At 31.5% G+C, this 18,719-nt stretch overlaps 1 protein-coding gene across 1 annotated transcript; it reads left to right on the top strand.

The window, feature by feature from the left end:
• The first annotated feature begins 7,386 nt into the window (after positions 1-7,386).
• Positions 7,387-17,847, top strand: LOC105777181 (integrin-linked protein kinase 1). The gene is made up of 12 exons (XM_012600290.2): positions 7,387-8,166; positions 12,461-12,535; positions 12,640-12,744; positions 13,366-13,451; positions 14,315-14,435; positions 15,135-15,214; positions 15,459-15,521; positions 15,633-15,754; positions 15,870-15,955; positions 16,288-16,412; positions 16,658-16,789; positions 17,583-17,847. Exons 1-12 carry the CDS (start codon positions 7,750-7,752, stop codon positions 17,587-17,589), a joined length of 1,419 nt encoding a protein of 472 aa, XP_012455744.1. The 5' UTR covers positions 7,387-7,749; the 3' UTR covers positions 17,590-17,847.
• The last annotated feature ends 872 nt before the right edge of the window (positions 17,848-18,719 follow it).

Raw genomic sequence — 18,719 nt, forward strand, 5'->3', positions numbered from 1 at the left:
ATTATTGAATCTTAAATATTAAAAATATTTTATTAAAGTTACATTTTAGTTTATGTTGAAATATACTTTCTAGCTTAAATTATTCGATTTATCACTACAAAAATAGATGCATTAATATTCAATATTTAGATTTTTTTTCATTTAATTTTTAAGATATATTTTTTCATTTAATTAGTAGCTAACAATAAAAAAATCAAAATTTATCATTATTTTCATTTTTACTTTAATTGGTTTCAAAAGTTTTTATTGTACTCTTTTAATTATAAAATATTTAATCTATATTTTATTATTTTATTATTTAAGCCATTTATTGAGTTGGTGTTATAGTCGATTGGGCACCAACTTAGTTAGAAGAATTACAAAATATCCTTCTATAATTAAAATAAATTATATTATTTTAACATATTTTAATCTTTTATTTTTAACAAACCTACTAAAAATTTGCATAGTGTTAGGTTTGAACTTGTGTTATTTACATAGCCAACATATTAATTTTACCACCAGACTAAAATTTATTTTAATATAATATTTACAATTTAATTGAATTATGTATACCTTATTACTTAAATCAATTGTATTTGTACTTACTATTATTTATAGTGGCGGAGCCAGAATATTAATCTTGAGGGGGCCAAGCTAAAATTAGAAGTGCTATGAAATAGTCGATTTAAACATATAAATAATTTATTCAAAAGAACCAGTATTCTAACATGACAATCGGTTTAAACATATAAAAATATATATTCAAAAGTAGCAATATTCCAACAATTAAGATGAAATAGCTATCATTTGACTCGGTTAACCATTTTTTATTCCGTTTTCACAAGGATGCTCACTACTTCACAAGCTATCATTTGACATAATTTTAAACAAAGTGGCTAAGGTTTTCTTCCTCTCCTTCACTTTGGCCGAAACTTACTATAACATTATCTAACTATTTTGTTTCATTTTTACACTTCTAATAAGTTAGAAATCGTCTCTTAATCATTTTCCATAAAAAAAAACATACACATTTCACTTAATTTTATAAGCTTCCAAGTTCCATCAATATCCTTTAATGATAACTTTTAATATACTTGATAAAACAAAAACTATTGGTACATATATGTAAAACAAGCTTCAAATATTCAAAAACTATGAAAAGTTTGAAGAAAGACTTACCTTATACTTCAAATTTGGAGGAAAAATGATAAAGAAATTTTTTTTTTATTCTTTTCTTACTAAGGACCAATATGAAGAAGAAAAATTATAAAATTCTCTTCATCTTTTCTTTTCCTTTTATATATATTGTAGCAAGCCCAATTAGCCCGGGCCCGCACAAATAAATTATTGGGCGTAGCCCAATTCTTTTTACAGGCCCAACAAACTAAATGGCCCAATAATTAAAAAAACTAGGCTGAAACCCTAGTGTAGCAAGGGTTTGGCGCCGCAGCGAGCCCCCAAACGCACCTAGCAGCCCCACGTCGCGCCCGACGTCTCCAGCAAGCATCCAGTCGCTGCAGGACTCGGAGATCGGCCTCCCCACGCGCGTCGTTCGCTCCACGAACTCCTGCAATCGCGGACTCAAAGAATTCGGAGGAGAAAAACAAGCAAAGAAACAATATCATCGATTTATTTTCTTTTTTTCTTTTCGGCCTATAAAAGGCCACTTTTAATCTGTAAAAAAGGGGGACCGAAAAACAGAGGGAAAAAATCAATAAGAGCAAATCGATTATTCTTTTTTTTAAAGAGGTGATCAGTCGATTTTTTAAGATTTTTTTTCCTTTCTTTTTCCGATTTGGTTTTTTTTTTATATATTGCAATAATAAAAATAAAGGAAAGAAACTTACCTTCGGAGCTCATCGCGTCGCATCTCCGATCGGCAAAAACGTGACGGAGGCCGTTTGCGGCAGCGATGCAAAAAGGGGGCGAAAGAAAACCCTAGCAGAGGGCCTTTGAGTTTTTTTTTTTATTTTTTATTTTTTTTTATTTTTTTATTCTGTTTCAAATGGTTTTAGAAAAAAAAACTGCTTTAAATAGGAGACTAAAATGGCGCCGTTTTACCCAAGCCTTGACCCGCGCGGTGACCCGACCCGGAGGGGAGGATCGGCGCGTTCTGGCCATTTGGGGAATTTGCGCTTGGGGTCCTCCCTTTTTGCAATGCGCTTCAATTAGATCTGTTTTGTTTTTTAAAAATTGGCCGCGTATTTTATTTTTGTTTTGATTTGGTCCCTCAATGTGTAGCGTTTTGGAGGGTGGGATCAATTTCCCTCTTAGTCCCCCATTGTTGCTCGTGCGTTCAAGTTGATCCTTTTTTATTTATTTTTGAATTCGCCCCCTGCTTTTTCGTCTTTTATTCAATTTAATCCATTTTTTTAAAAAACTATTTTAATTATTTTTTTATGTTATTATTTTATGGTACTATTACTTGTTTATTATTACTATTATTGTCTATTATTATTAATATTATTCATTATTTTCATGTACATATATACATATCGTTTTTATATTTCGGTTTCATTTTTTTTACTTTTACAAACGTATAACTTTTTTTATTTTTTTACTAGTATATATATATATATATGTTCTTGAGCTTTAAAAGTGTATACATATGTTTCACAAACGTTTTACATACATTTTATTTTTTTATATTTTATCTTTTACCCTTTAAACTTTTATATACGCTATATTATATATATAAATGCATGCACATATCTGTGAATTTACTTATATATTGTATTTATGTATGTATACATGCTTTGTAAAAATATGTATAATACGTATTAAAATGTTTACTTTATTATGTATATTAACTTTATAACATACCCTTCTGAAAATATATTTTGGTTTTAACCATACATCAAAGTTATTTTCTTAATTCAAAGGTTTTTTTGAATAAAAGCATTATTCGGAGTTTGGGATTTTCAAGGAAAATTGAGCCCTAACGTATTAGGTTCTGATTTTCTTTGTCAATCTTAAATGACCGAGAATATTCTTTATTCAAAATGCATGAGCATAAAAATCATTTTTAAGAACTTAGCTTGTCGTGCCCTAACGTATTGGGTGTGGCATGTTACTTTCTTGAAATGAAGATTTTCGCATAAAATAAAAGTGATATTCAAAGTTCGGGGATTATGAGGAATTGTACCCTAACGTATTGGGACTCGATTTCTTTACATGACTTGGACAATTGGTTATCCTTTTGCAAATTTCATCATTCAAGCTTATTTTAAAATCTTTTTAACTTTCGACACAAAGACATCAATAATCAATTTGGTACCGATTTTGGGCGTTACGAGGGTGCTAACCCTTCCTCGTGCGTAACTGACTCTCGAACTCGTTTTCTCAAAATTCGTGGACCAAAATAAATTTTAAGGTGAGCCGATCACACCTTAATAAAGGATCGGTGGCGACTCCAGTTTTATTTTTAAAGTAGACAACTAAAATTTTTGTTTTCAAAAAACGGTTGCGACATATATTATTATATTACTTACAAAATACTATTAGGTTAAGTAAACTATTAAATAAGCATTAATTTATTATTATTTAACAAAAATATCATTCAAAAGTCATCATGAGTAATTTAGCTTCTTCAAGAAGATTTTCTCTTTGTTTTTATCAAGAATAAATTTTTTAATATTATTTTTAATCCTATAAAAATATTGGACCGGCCTACTTATATTTATAGGAAGGCTATAATATATATACAAAGGGGAAAATTGTAAAAATCTTAAACTTTGGGGGCCTACTTATATTTTTGGGAGGGCCATAGTGTAAATTCATAAAGGACTAAATTGAAAATTTTAAACTTTGGCCCCCCTGGGCCTCAACGTGGCTTCGCCACTGATTATTTAATCCTTTACTAAGTTGGTGTCACAAGTCTACCAAGCACCAACTCAGTTAGAAAAATTATGAAAATATCATTTTATAATTGAAATAAGTTATATTATTTGAGAGTATTTTAATCTTTTTATTTAAAAAAAAACTCAATAAAAAAATTTTCATGTGGTTAGATTTGAACTCGTGTTGTTTACATTAATAAAATATTAGCTTTAACACTAAACTAAAATTTTATTTTAATATAATATTTACACTTTAATTTTGTTATACATACTTTATTGCTTTCAACAATTGTATATACTACTATTTAAGAACCGACTAAGCTAGTTTCACGAGTCAATTGGGTATCACTTGGTTAAAAATTACAGACATATCATTTTACAATTAAAATAAATTATATTATTAATTATTGAAAATATTTTAAACATAAAATATTTTATTTTACTCAAATGTGACAAAATCTAGTATGTTTTAATTATATTCGAAAGTTTGAATAATATTATTTAATTTTTAATTGAAATGGATAAACTATAAACTTTAGTTAAATTATATTAAATATTAATTTATATGAAACGTGATTCATTGAGCACAAATTCAAATTGTATCACTCTATCCTCGCCCTTGTCAATGGCGGAGCCTAGTAAAGGACTAGGGGAGCCATGACCCCCCAAGGTTTAAAATTTTAACAATTTAGCCCTTTGTAGATTTAAAATAGGCCCCCAAAGTTAAAGATTTTTGCAATTTCTCCTTTTGTATATATACTATAGTCCTCCCAAAAATCGATTGTTTATATGTTTAAATCAATTATTATGGTGAAATATTACTTCTTCTTCTGAATAGATTGTTTATATGTTTAAATTGATTATTATGTTAGAACACTGCTTCTTTCGAATAGATTGTTATGTTAGAATAATGTTTCTTTTGAATTGATTATTATATGACACGTTTATTTTTAACTTAACATCTCAAGATTAACATCTTGACTCTACCACTCGCCCTATCTTACATAATAATAATAATAATAATAATAATAATAATAATAATAAACTCAAGTTAAAAATTTAAGATTATTGTTACCAATTGTTTTTAACATCGTAGGAATTTGGAGTCAATTTTACAGTCAACACTCGACATGACATGTCCACATGTCGTTTTACTCCAACTTGTCGACATTGACTATAATGGATGTGATTTGCCCTAATTACACTCAAACTTAAACCACTAGCTAGTGCAAATAAAATCCAACGTTTCTTCAAATAATTTATTTAGAATTTTATAAAAGAAAAAAAAAAATAGTCACGGCACAATTTGTTGAACTAGTCAAACTATATATATATATATATATATTATTTGTTCAAATTAGTCTAAAGAGTATCCAAAGGGTCGAATAGGTTGAGATCTTTCTTCTTCTTCTTTGGACATCGAGATCGAATTGTGAACAATGCATTTTAAATTTTGAATTATTAATTAATAATAATAATATTATATTCCCACCATTCATTTTAGCTCTTAAACATTTATTTTCTCCAAACTTATTTTCATTTTACAAAATCGATTAAAATAAAATCTTGTGAGGATTTAATTTTATTTCAAAAAACATAATTCTTGGAATTTTAAATTTAAAACCATGTGTTATGGAAAAAGCTAACATTTTTTAAAATTTTATAACAAATCTCAGAAAGGTGGATAGCTTTGTTTGGTAATGAAAGCAGCATTAAAGGAAGGGATGGGCTCTTTGGAAGGACAGCTTTCAAAATTTCATGGGTAAAATAGGTATTATATAAAAAAAACCCCCAAAAATATATTAGAAGGAAAAAGTTAGATGAAGGAAATCAATTCCACATGTCGGGGGCCTAAATGTGACAGCAGGCAACGTTTTTTTTCCGTAGAGTCAACTGTTGGTGCGAGCCATGCCTTGTCATCGGTGTCCAACCAATCCAGTGAGAGATTTAGGCATTGTCTATATTTCCAATAACCTATTGGTTTACTTGAGTTTTAAAGTTTGCTTTAAATATTAGTGGAATTTTTTTATCAATACTCCTAAGATTTCCAATTTTGGATTGTTTTGATCAATCATTCTAGAATCTCATATTTTTATTTTACTTGCTATAAAATCTTTTAACAAAAGTGAAATAAGTAGGTTAAAATTATTAAATTAATTTTATTTTTAAAATTAAAACAGTTAAATGATAAAAACTTAATAATACAACTCTACCCAATGATATATCGATTATTAGTACTTTTGAATTAACTATTTATACCTCAAGAACAGATATGGATACTTGACTCTATAAAATTATTGTGATTATTGACCCTAATTATCAATATTTAACCACTAAAATATTTAAACCTACCTTAAAATTATTTTAAATTCACAATTTTAAAATGTTTAAAGAATTTTCTAATAATATTTTCACAAAATAACTTAAAATAAATTAATAAAATTACCATCAAATTCAAATAATTTAGTAAGAATAAGTGTATCTAATTTGCCCATACCATTTATTATGTATACATTAGGTATCGTATTATATTTATGACACTATTTTATATTTACGTTTGAAGCATGTACAAAAATGAAAAGTAATATTTTTCTATAAATGTATTATATTCTCTCCATTCACTTACTTATTAATTTTAAATTCCACACACTGAATAATAATAATAATAATAATAATATGTCCTTTAATTATCATAAATTTTTATATTACTAATCAAAAGAATAATTTTATGCAACATGCCCTAAAAAGTAATTTTTATATACATTATTCAAAACTTTTAAATTAAACCTTCTCCATATTATATAATATTTTTTATAGATAAAACGTCATAAAAATAAAAAGAAGTTAATAATAGAAATAACTTTGAAAGAAAAATAATAATTTAGATATTGTCTTATCTCTCACATAACAAATTTCATCTATGATAAGAATTTCGTTTTTCCTACCCCTAAAAATAGGTTTTTTTTTTCGAAAAAATAGTTAATATGTAGTATTTTAGTTTTAGAAAAGAAAAAATTAAAATTACCCAAAAATTTAGTTTAATGTGAACGTTATAAATTTTAATTTTGTATAATTTTATATATAAATTTTAAATTTAATTTAAGTTTAATAATATTATCAGTTTAGCGTCAATTTATTTTTATATATTATATATACATATAATTATATTAATCAAATACAAAAATAAATAAATTTATTTAAAATTGAATAAAATCAAAATTCTATGTGTATAATTATATTAAATTAAAATTTATATTTTAAATATTATATATTAAAATAAAATTTAAGTGTAATTTTAATATTTATTTTATTTTAGAGAAAAGTCAATCAAAATCAAATCGAATATAGTGATAGTTGAATCTAGCTGTAATTATTCATATTCTTTTAGAAAAAAAAAATCTCTTGGATAACATTTTGAAAATTTTACTGATTAAAAAGTAAAATATAATTATTATTGAAATTAATTCAAAGAATAAATTATGGATTTTTTTCGGCATTTGTCTCTCGCAACAAACACAACGTTGTACGTTGTAATAAGATAGATAGCACTATAAATGAATATTTAGGTGAACGCCATTTTCGGTGGTTTCGTGGGTTGAAACAAAAAACAAGCAGAGTAAAGGAGAAAAACCAAAAGCCAAGTTTCGACCATCTTTTTTTTTGCCTTGATTTTCTCCTTTTTTATTAGGTCCCCTGCGCTTCGCTCGGATCTCAAATCTTCTATCCTTCATCTCCTCATTCAGGCTTCGGCTCGATATCGGGATCCCTGAGCTTAAACTTGCTTCTCCGTTTTCTCCCCCATTTGGCTCTCGATCGTCCGAATCCAGATTTCCTCTTCACATTCCCTTGTTTTATCGATGATTATGTGAATTGTGTTGCTGTTCCAAATTTCTGGATTACCCTTTTAATTGTATCCTAAGAAACCACCATGGCATTAGCAGCTCAGTTAAACCGGGGAATCTCCCGCCAGTTCTCTACCGGGTCAATAAAACGGAGTTTCAGCCGCCAGTTCACGCGGCAGACATCGCTGGACCCTCGGAAGAACAATCAAAGATTCAGCTTTGGTCGGCAGTCGTCGCTGGACCCAATTAGGCGGAGTCCCCTCCACGATGATATGGCGGTGCCGGAAAACCTTGACGCGACCATGCAGCTGCTCTTCATGGCGTGTAGAGGGGATGCCAAAGGAGTGGAAGATTTGTTGAATGAAGGCGTTGACGTGAATAGTATTGATTTGGATGGCCGTACTGCTTTGCATATCGCTGCTTGTGAAGGTCATGTTGAGGTTGTTAAGCTGCTTCTTGTTAGGAAGGCTAATATTGATGCCCGTGACCGTTGGGGTAGTACGGTACGTTTCTTCTTCTTCCTTCTTTTTTTATTCATTTTTTCTTATTTTTTGTCCGTTTTCTTTTAATCCTTTATTTGTTTGAATTGCGGGGAAAGTTATTATTTATTTGCAGGTTTTAACTATTTCATTGTTATCATTGTGATTAATCATCTTTTTTGGTCGGTTTTGTTCATACAACTTACTGGTTTTGAACATGGAAGTTTAAAGATGTTAGATTAGATTTTGTTTCAATGCTTAAGCTATTTAGCTTTGATTGATTATTGGGATCTTGTGTGGTGTGGTTTAGGGGAGAAAACAGGCAGTAAATAAACAAATTAGGGCTGAAGTATGAATAGGAAAGAAGATGAACTCTAGAAAACTTAGGTTATAGAAAACCTCTAATTTTCTATGAATTCAAAGACTTTCATTCTTGCAACTGGGCTTTCTTGTAAACAAAGTTTTATCCCTAATCCAAAGTTTAAATCCTAATGATACTAGCCGTCTAAAATATATCCATACTTAGATAAAATATTATAAGATCAAACTGTCATAATAAAATATTGTAATAAAAAGAAAAGCTCCCATCTCATCTCCCCGCTTGAAAAATTCGACTCCGGTGAGAAAAGTTTCGCCACTTCAGCATAATTTTCTAGATCGGCTCTTTGCAGCCTCTTCTCCATGATTAATATCTTTACTGACTCAACATGTGCCTTTTCATCTTGTTCATTCTTTAGTTTCAATTCCATCTCCAAACATTGCTTCCAAACTAACTCCATATTCCACTATATTTGAGTAAATCTTTCTCTTTCAAAAAAAACACCTTGCTGCATGTTTTCATCACAATATTCTCTAGTGGTTTTGAGTTCCACTACCAAATCCTTGACCTTTTTTTCTCGAAACTGTCCAAATGCAACTTCTTGATTCAACCTTGATACAAGATCTGTCATGCTTGTTTTTGCTGTAGCTAGCCTCCGTCTTTATTTCTAGACTTCTCTATGTCCTTCACAAACAACATTAAGGGGCTGGTTTTCATTCGATGCAACCACAAAAAGTTAATAACAACCAGCTTCTGAACATCACCTCCAGAACTGTCCAGGCATAGCGAGGTAGCAGCACAGAAGAAACCATGATCTTCACAAAATCCACTAAGGTCATTGCCCTCAGGAATAGATCTGTTAAACCTGACCTCAAATTCCATTTGCATCAAAAGCAAGAACTACTTTTCCCAAACCACCAATTTTTGCCCCCCTTAAAGTAGGTTGTAGAGAGGAAAATCTTGAAGGTGGTGTGGCACTTGTTGTATCAGCTTCTACGCTCTGTGCAACACTTTTAGCATATACAGATGCCCTTTCAGCCCTTGAAGTTTCTTTCACACTATTTGCTTCTCTAGATGTTGATCTAGCTCCTAAATATGCTCTAGCATAATAGCTTAGTTCCACATAGACATCTACTGTGGGGACAAGCTGTGACTCAATTTTTCCGCCCTCATAATAATGAACAATAACAGCTTTATTAACAACAATAAAACACGTTATGTCCTCTCTTTTCCATCCCCAAAAATTGTAGATCACAACAATCAAGTTCTTTCCATGAGACAGGTCAGTATCTGATGCAAGGCAATAAGGTATATTCAGAAGTGGACACTACTGGAAATTGGTGGTTGAATCCCCAAATCCCGTGGATAACTTCGCATCAGCTAAGCAAGTGAGTGAAGATGCAACAACCTCAACATGATGTTTAGCAATAAACCGAGCATCTGCCAATGAGTCTGTATTTGGCCTTGAATCATGCTTCCCTTTTTAAAATTCAAGTTGCCTTACTGCCAAATAGTAGACGCTCAGTATTCTAAAATAAAATTTTAAAGTTGGTCTGCTTGTAAAGCATCCTGTCCAGTAAGCATTTTCACAATCTGGTGAAGACTCGTATATTTTTTTAGTCGGTTGCAGCATTGCTTTTACTTGGATAAAATAGTTGCATGCAAACTTGGCACACAAAAGCAATGTACAAAAAGGAATGTACCTTACATGTGCAAACTGACTTTCCTGCATTCCCCCTTCCAATATAAACTCTAGGCAAAAGTTTAGAGAACAAATCCACATTGATGGTTGAGGCTCATCAAAATAAGATGCAAATTCGGTCGCCAAGGAAGATGGCCATGCAAAATCATTAATTGAAAGTCCTCATTCAAGCCTTTTTCACCGAGATTCTCTCCTTTTTCTGAGGATATTCTAGCACAGTCTATTTCACTTGAAACCACTGGAAACTGCATCACCTTTTGCAGTATTACTTCCCTTCAACATTTCTTGCTTTTTCTTGTGTTCAACACGAAGTTTTCTCCTAACAGAATCTGTTTTGATTGTAGAAACAGAATCAGTTCTTTTTACTCCAAATTATCATTGGATGTTGCGTCCCTTGACATATCTAGGAGATTCTTGATTCGCCTCCAATCCTCTCCTTCCTCTAAGGTTGTGGTTGTCAATGCACCACGAGCGATCAAGGATTCTTCCTCAATTTCTTCCTAAAGCACATAAACTTCTTTATTTCCTTAGGATATTCATCATAGATTGGTTCTAACATATCATAATCTTTCTCGTCCACATGCACCTTGTCATGGAAATCATTAACTTCAATGTTAATTCCACCCTTGTTTAATTCAAGAGCATACACTAACTGCTCCTCCAATCCATCTTGTAGCGCACGATCTGCGGGTCCAGCATCAAGAAAGGAGTTCTCTTGCTCCCCAAAATCAGATTTTTCATTGAGACTACCTTCCGGTATGTCAAACTGATTGTGGGCACCTTTCGGAGTCTCCATCAAGGTTCCCTTTTGTTCCTGTCGCAGTCAATCATAAACTGCAAGCTACAATTTCAGTCACACATCGTAGCGCAGCCAATTCTGCTTCTTGACATTGATTTCGTCTTCCTCGACCACTAACGCATCCAACCATGGCTCAATAGCAAACCCTAATATAAACTCTAGTATCTAACCTGGCTTTGATTACCAAAATTGGTGTGGTTTAGGGGAGAAAAGAGTAGTAAATAAACAAATTAGGGCTAAACAAAGGAATAGGAAAGAAGATGGAACTCTAGGAAACTTACGCTATGTTTGAATTGGGGTAAGGGGAAGGAAAGTTAAATAACTCAAGGGAAAGGATTTTTTCCCCTTGTTTGGATAACCTAGTTTTTACATGATAGGGAAAGTGAAAATCCCTCACTTTCCCTTGTTTTCCCTATTTTTTTAGTACTCAATTTGGGGAAAGTGAGAGGAAAGAAACTATAATAATTTTTTATTTTTTAAAATGTCATTTTTATCCTTTGATAATTTTATTGACGCTTTTACTTTGAATTTTCTCCTAATAATGCATTGAAAATTTTCTCCTTTTTTAATGGTTCTATTATTTTCAAATTTTGTTTTTACTTTTTGAATTATTGCAACTTTTTAAGAATATTAGAACTCTTCTTTCTTTTTAATTTTGTATAAAATTAACAAACTATCAAAATCATTTTTAAAAATTTTGAATTATTAGGACTCTTTTTAAAAAAGTTTGTATCAAATTAACAATTTTATCAAATTAATTTATACTTTTTATTAACACTTGTAATTATCTTTTATGAAAAACCTCAGTTTTTATAATTTATAATTTAATTAATTTAATTATTATATGTTATTTAAGTAAAGTTATGATTGGAAAAATTATTTAAACTAATCATGTACTTTACTTTCCACATCTTAACCAGACAAAAATGTTAAAATTCTTTATTAATTTTAGCTATCCAAACAATAAATAAATATTTCTTTACGTTTCTTTCACCTTGTTTTCCTCCCTCCCTTCCTTTCTTTTATTTTATTTTTAATTATCCAAACATAGGGTTAGGGAAAACCTCTAGTTTTTCTATTACTTCAAAGGAAATAAGAATAATAATACTGATAATTATTATGGCTGTAAAGCCAACAACTTATTTATATAGACTTTCATTCTTGCAAGTTACTAAGCTTTCTTGCAAACAAAGTTTTATCCCTAGCCCTAGGTTTAAATCCTAATGATACTCAATAACCCTAAAAATATTATAATAAAAAGAACAGCTCCTGCTGGAAAATCCTTGGCGCTTGGTTTTGGCAAATTAAGATGAATAATTTAGGGAGAAAAAGAGGCAGAAAAATGTGCATAAGTCTGAGATTTAATATCAGCCCAAAATGCTAATTTTAATTCCCTTGATGATACCGCATATAGCAGATTACCTATCAAATGCAGTTTGATTTATGATGATGTAAATGCATGTTGATTATGTTAGTATTTTCTTTTTTGTATGGGCAGGCAGCTGCGGATGCGAAGTACTATGGAAATATGGATGTCTACAATATTTTGAAGGCCCGTGGAGCCAAAGTTCCTGTATGACATTAAACTTTCTTCTTCCATATAAACGTCAATTCCACTTATGCTTCGTCTTTATGCATGCATGAAGATTGCTTTTTACATATTTGCTGTGATATTAGAAAATCAGGAAGACGCCAATGGCAGTCACAAATCCTCGAGAGATTCCAGAGTACGAGCTTAACCCATTGGAGCTTCAAGTTCGGAAGTCTGATGGTATAACAAAGGTATGGTTCTCTCAACTTACTTTTACTAGATTGATTCACTTGGATGATCATGTATGGTCCAATGTGAAAGGTGATCAGGTTGATGTGCAGATAGTATATTATGTTTCATGTATTCCGCTGGAACATAATTAGGCTAGTTTTCTTTTCCTAGATTCGGATCTCTTTTTAGTTTTGTTCCATTTTCAAGTGGCATGATGCTTTTTTTTAAGGTTAATTGTAACTTATTTGGCATTAGATTGGATGTTACATGCATCCTCCATTTTCTTATGGTCTCCGTTTTTTCGTAATTTGTTAAAACAACCTGTCATCTTATATTCTTTGTGGTAAACCATTTTAGATTGCCAAGACAGACTAATGTATCAGCTCTGCATTATCTCACTCAAATGTTCACCAAACTGTTGCTCCTTTGAGCAAACTTTTTTATAGCCGTGACTGACTTTTAGGCAGCTACAATTGTTGTCTCTGGGGTTGATACACAGGTCTGCATCCTGATGAATATATATTTATCGTTGTTTGGAAGTTTAGAAGATCTATCAGATGCTCTTTGTTCTTTTTATATTTAACTATTTATTTGTTATTTTATATAGATTGTTAACATATCATACATAAATCACTTGCCAGGGATCATATCAAGTTGCAAAATGGAATGGCACGAAGGTAGCTGTAAAGATACTAGATACAGACAGCTTTTCAGACCCTGAGACCATGTATGCGCTTACCTTGTTTTCTTCTTTAGATGTGTTTTACTCATGTGAACGAAAACATACATATGTATTGTGCACATTCCTTGGCTGCTTACACTTTCTTGGAATTCAGTGACCCTCATGCATCATGCCACTTGCTTGTTTTTATCTAGATGCCAATGCAGCAATACATTTGTGTGTTTCTTATCATGCTTATGTCTGGAACTGCTCATATCCTTTTTTCTCACTTTTATGCATGTTTTTATGGGCTATGCAAATAAGCTTGTCTATAAATGTTTCAAACTGTTGACCATATGATCCCAGAACAAGGTAAGAAACAAGTATGATTTGCTATTTTCCTTTTAATTAGCAGATAAGTTCTGCAGTCTAAATTTCAATGAGAAGAAACTAAGGGATACTTATTGGGAGCAAAAATGGTCTAATATATCTCTAGTTCTGATATAATTAATACTGAAGAAAGATGTAAAAACATTTTCTAACAGACTCTGGATGCTAAAGTGATTGGTGTGTAAAATTTTGATGTGGTTTTTACCGAGTATGCATTCATTCATATCAGTATCTTCTCTCAATTTAATTTGGGAATATGCATCTGAGTTCCATGAATAATTTTTTATCTGGTATAATGGTACCAGATGTGCTAAATGCATTCAGTACAAATTTTGAGGCTACATGGCTAAGTAGATGATTTTGTTGTCTCAATTTCTATGGTGTTTAGCACATGTTTTATTTGGTTACTGTACATTTCTTGTTTACTGAGAGCTGTATGATTTTTCTAATTATTGTTAAAGGATTTTAGGATTTCTTTTTGTTTATCAATTTTCTTGCGGAGCCTAACACAACTATATTCATATATATTGTCTTAACAGAAATGCTTTCAAGCATGAGTTAACTTTACTAGAAAAAGTTCGACATCCTAATGTGGTTCAATTTGTTGGAGCTGTTACACAAAATTTTCCCATGATGATTGTTTCAGAGTATCATCCAAAAGTAAGCATGTTGCCCCCCCCTCCCCCCTCTCTCTCACTGCCTGCTCCTTGACTATCTTGCCTGTATTCGTGTTCTGTCAATTAGTCTATTTTATCTATATTTATGCATGATTCTACGTTAAGTCATGATTGAAGAAAAACATGCAGCTTGTCTATTTAGAGATAAAACGTGAAAAATGAGATGACTAGACAATTAACATAACCTCCAGGACCTAAAAATTTTCTCCCATATACTTTAGGTGGTGTTGGAACATAAAAAACATAAGCAGAACAATTGACTCTAGGTGGTTGGGGGGGGGGGAGATCAGGATGTATGTGCATTTTGTAACCAAGATCACTATATGTTGCCTGTGTGGAGAAATGAGGAATCGAGTAACGACTTATCCATTTCCTGGAGTGGCTCCCTCTTTAATGGGCGTAACCTCACAACCATGTTCAGTCAGTTATTGATTCAACTTTGTTTTCTTCTTACTGCATTTCTATGCTACAGCTTTTGATATTTCAAATTTGTTGCACATATTATGCATCCTTAAGATGGCATGTACTTTAAGCTTTTCTGGCATGGTTCCTTTATTTGGTTATTGAAATGTGTTCCCCACCAAGGTATTGTTCCATCAGATTCATTTGCTTTGTTGGAGAAAGTCTTTAGCGTTTTACTCACCAGATTAATATTGATATGGTTATTATCCTTCTATTTTAGGGTGACCTGGGAAGCTATCTTCAAAAGAAAGGGCGTCTATCACCATCCAAAGCTTTAAGATTTGCTCTTGATATTGCCAGGCATGTTCTTTGTTTGCTTTTTTTTTTTTTTTTTTGAATTATACTTCAAGAATACATATTGTTATTATCACTTTAATAATCAGAAGTCCTATTTTCATCTATGCTAAACTCGGACAATAATGTGCTGAATATGCTTTTTCTTCTATCCTACACATCCTTTATATAATATTGGATGGAACTGCTTCTGTTCATTTATTTCTCCTGCTTCTTCACTTTACTGACTGTTATTTTCTTGATATATCAGGGGAATGAATTACCTTCATGAATGTAAACCAGAGCCAATTATACACTGCAATTTAAGGACAAAGTAAGGCAACCACTGTAGAAGTAGATATAATGCTTGCAGAAACAGCAAGTGATAGATTGTACTCATTGTGATGTACTGTTCTTTAATATTTGAAATTTGGTAAGGTGCCAGAAATGTTTTGATGGATAATGGAGGTCAATTGAAGGTATCTGGATTCGGTTTGTTAAGATTGACACAAATATCACCTGACAAGGCAAAATTAGCACATCCAGACTATTATGTTGATCCATCAAGTACGTTTTGTGACAAAAAAAAAAATTTCTTTGGATGTTTAATATAAGTTTGGTACATGTATTCTTTCTGCTCATGGTAAAACTGTGACCAATAATTTGGTTTTTCTGATTGCAGATGTATATGCAGCACCAGAGCTTTATAAAAATTTGGTATTTGATCGGAGTGTTGATTCGTATTCTTTTGGTGTCATTCTATATGAGGTACACAAATGAATGTTCCTTTCTGATTAAAGGCAGTTTGATTGCCTTCAATAGTTTCATTCCTTGTTTCTTGCTGACTTTTTCTGGATATGAATGTGATTTTTATTTTCCTTCTGCAAAAATCGGATGCTCACCTGTTTCCCACATTGTGATAATTTCTGCTGTAGTTCTTTCTGTGTGTTAGTTAGAGTGAGATGTATGAGACTAAAATGTCAAGGTGGGGATTTTTGGAGGGGGTTGAGGGAAGTATTTGTTTGGACAAATTAAAGCTGCTTTTTATTTTAATAGTCGGTATTAACTGCTTTTTCTGTTTTGTTCTTGTATGAGTTCAGATGATTGAAGGAGTAGTGCCTTTTCATCCCAAGCCTCCTGAAGAGATTTTGAAATTGATGTGTTTAGAAGAGAAGAGACCACCAATTAAGACAAAATCAAAAAGTTATCCTCCAGAATTAAAAGAGTAAGTTTGGGGTTTGAGATGATGTGCTTTCTGGCCTCAAGTCAGTTTATTGAATTAGTGACTGGGTTTTTTTTTGTTTGTACGTATTTGTTGTTTTATGTTCCTTACACCTTTAATTGAAAAGAAAAGCCTAGTTTGTTTATATTTCTTTCTTCTCAGAAGAAAAAAGTGCAATGTAATCTAAGGCTAATCTAGTTCTGAACATGCAAATATCCTAGGTTTACTAGATTGTAATGTATGAACAGGTTAATTGAAGAATGTTGGCATACAGAAGCTGTTGTTAGACCAACTTTTTCAGAGATCATTGTACGATTAAACAAAATAGATGCCAACTGCTCAAAACAAGGGTGGTGGAAAGATGCTTTCAAGCTGCCTTGGTATGCTTCTATTACCAATTTTCACTCACACCCAACATTTTCTGATTATACCTTTGAGTTTATCTTTGGCCTCTTAGAAAAATAGGCTGTTTCTACGTTGGATTTCTGATTGAGATGCCTTAAGAATTCTGATTGTTGTCCATTTGTTGCTAGTTGATTAAATGCGTTATTTACTCTAGATGCAAGTTCGATTTCATTTTTGTTTATCATTCAAGAAATTAGGGGAGGTAGTTAGAAATTAGTTTGGTTTAGATATTGCGGGTCAGAACTTCTATGCCTAACTTCATTATGTGGGAGTTGAAGCCATGTGATGTCTGTAGACACCATTTCCATGCATGTGCTTATAGTAAACTAGCATCTTCTTCAATTTGCAATAGACAATTGCATTGAAACATGCATACATACACACACAGAGACATATATATATTCGAAATGAGAAGTTCCATTTTGATACACATGGACATGCATGCATGCACTCTCACACACACACCTAGTTAACGAGCACAGGGTGAATGGAGAGAATTTATTGGTGTCTCGTTTTACTGAAGAGGGAGTTTGTTTCAAAAACAGGATATATAACCTGAATTTGTTGATAATCTCTATTGCTATTACTCTCACGACCAAGTAGGGTGGCTTAGGAGACTAAATTCTTGTACTGAGAAAATGGAAGCACACATTTAGTGTTCAAGCATTAAATCCTGGGTAGACTTAGCTGTGCAAATGTTGTTATTCCATAGTTTTGGAGTTTCCTTGGTAATCTAACGCGATGTGTTTTACATGTGATTGTTGGCAGGAAATAAGGGGAGGGAAAATGGAGAAGCGGATGAAGATTTTGAGGGAATTTCAATCTCGGGTTTTTGAAGCTTCATCTTAAATATTAAAACGTACAAAATCCGGTTGAAATTATTAAAAGAAGTGACCTTCACTTTCCCTTTCTTTCCGTCAATGAGCTGAAATAGTTCCTTCTTATGTATGAATACTGTGTGAAAAAAGTAGCCACAAATTGAAAATTGCAAATCAAGAGAATGGCATCGACAATAAAATTGTAGTTTTAGTTTTGCGTGTTTTCTCCCTAAAGTTACAAGTTAGACTAATTTTAACTTAAATCCACAAATGAGACTACCTTGGCAGAACTAATTATAATATGTTTTGACTTTTATTTTTATAAATACCCTTAACTATTGTTCTTGACCCTCTTTATTATTAAACTTTAATTTTGTGAATAAATGTTTCAACAACTCCTATAATGTTTTCAAATTTGTAATTTTTTCATGTAATTTTTTTTGGAAACTGGTGTGACTCATGCTATATTAAGTTAATTGATATAATTATTAATTATTTAGATGATATTATCTTAATAAATCCTATTTAAGCTAAATTGGGTGAGAAAAGTTAAGCATAATTGATTTTAATTTTAATTGGTTTTGTTGTATAAAATTTTATTCTAGTCAATATAAATTAGTAAAGATGTTCTTTTAATGAATAAATGTTTGGACTTCGGGAGATTAAGGTTGCTTGACGAAGGTATGGTTAAAACTTGTTTCACTTTTGTTGAATTCGTTTCAAATTAATAATATAATATTTTATTTTAATTTCACTCAAATTTAGAGGTAAGCGTAAAATAAGCTCCAAGTCTGTGTGGTGATTATAGTCTTGTCTTTTGTCTTTTTTTTCTTCTTTCTTATATAAGGTCTAAAACTACTCATAATTTTTTTCAACCTTTAAATAAGAGTATAAATGCACTTTGCGTTTGAACCTACATCCCCTGAATTGGCAAGAAGACTAATGTCAATTATCGGTTTGTGTTAATTCTTCACGGTTTCTGATAAAGAATAAGGCGGATGAATGCGGAAGCGAATCGTAAGGTTTGTTCAAGTCGCAGATTTGACTTAGAGCTCTAAACATTCAGAAGAAACTTAGATTTTGAAAC

This window comes from Gossypium raimondii, chromosome 10 (genome assembly GCF_025698545.1).
Source record: "Gossypium raimondii isolate GPD5lz chromosome 10, ASM2569854v1, whole genome shotgun sequence".
NCBI lineage: Eukaryota > Viridiplantae > Streptophyta > Magnoliopsida > Malvales > Malvaceae > Gossypium > Gossypium raimondii.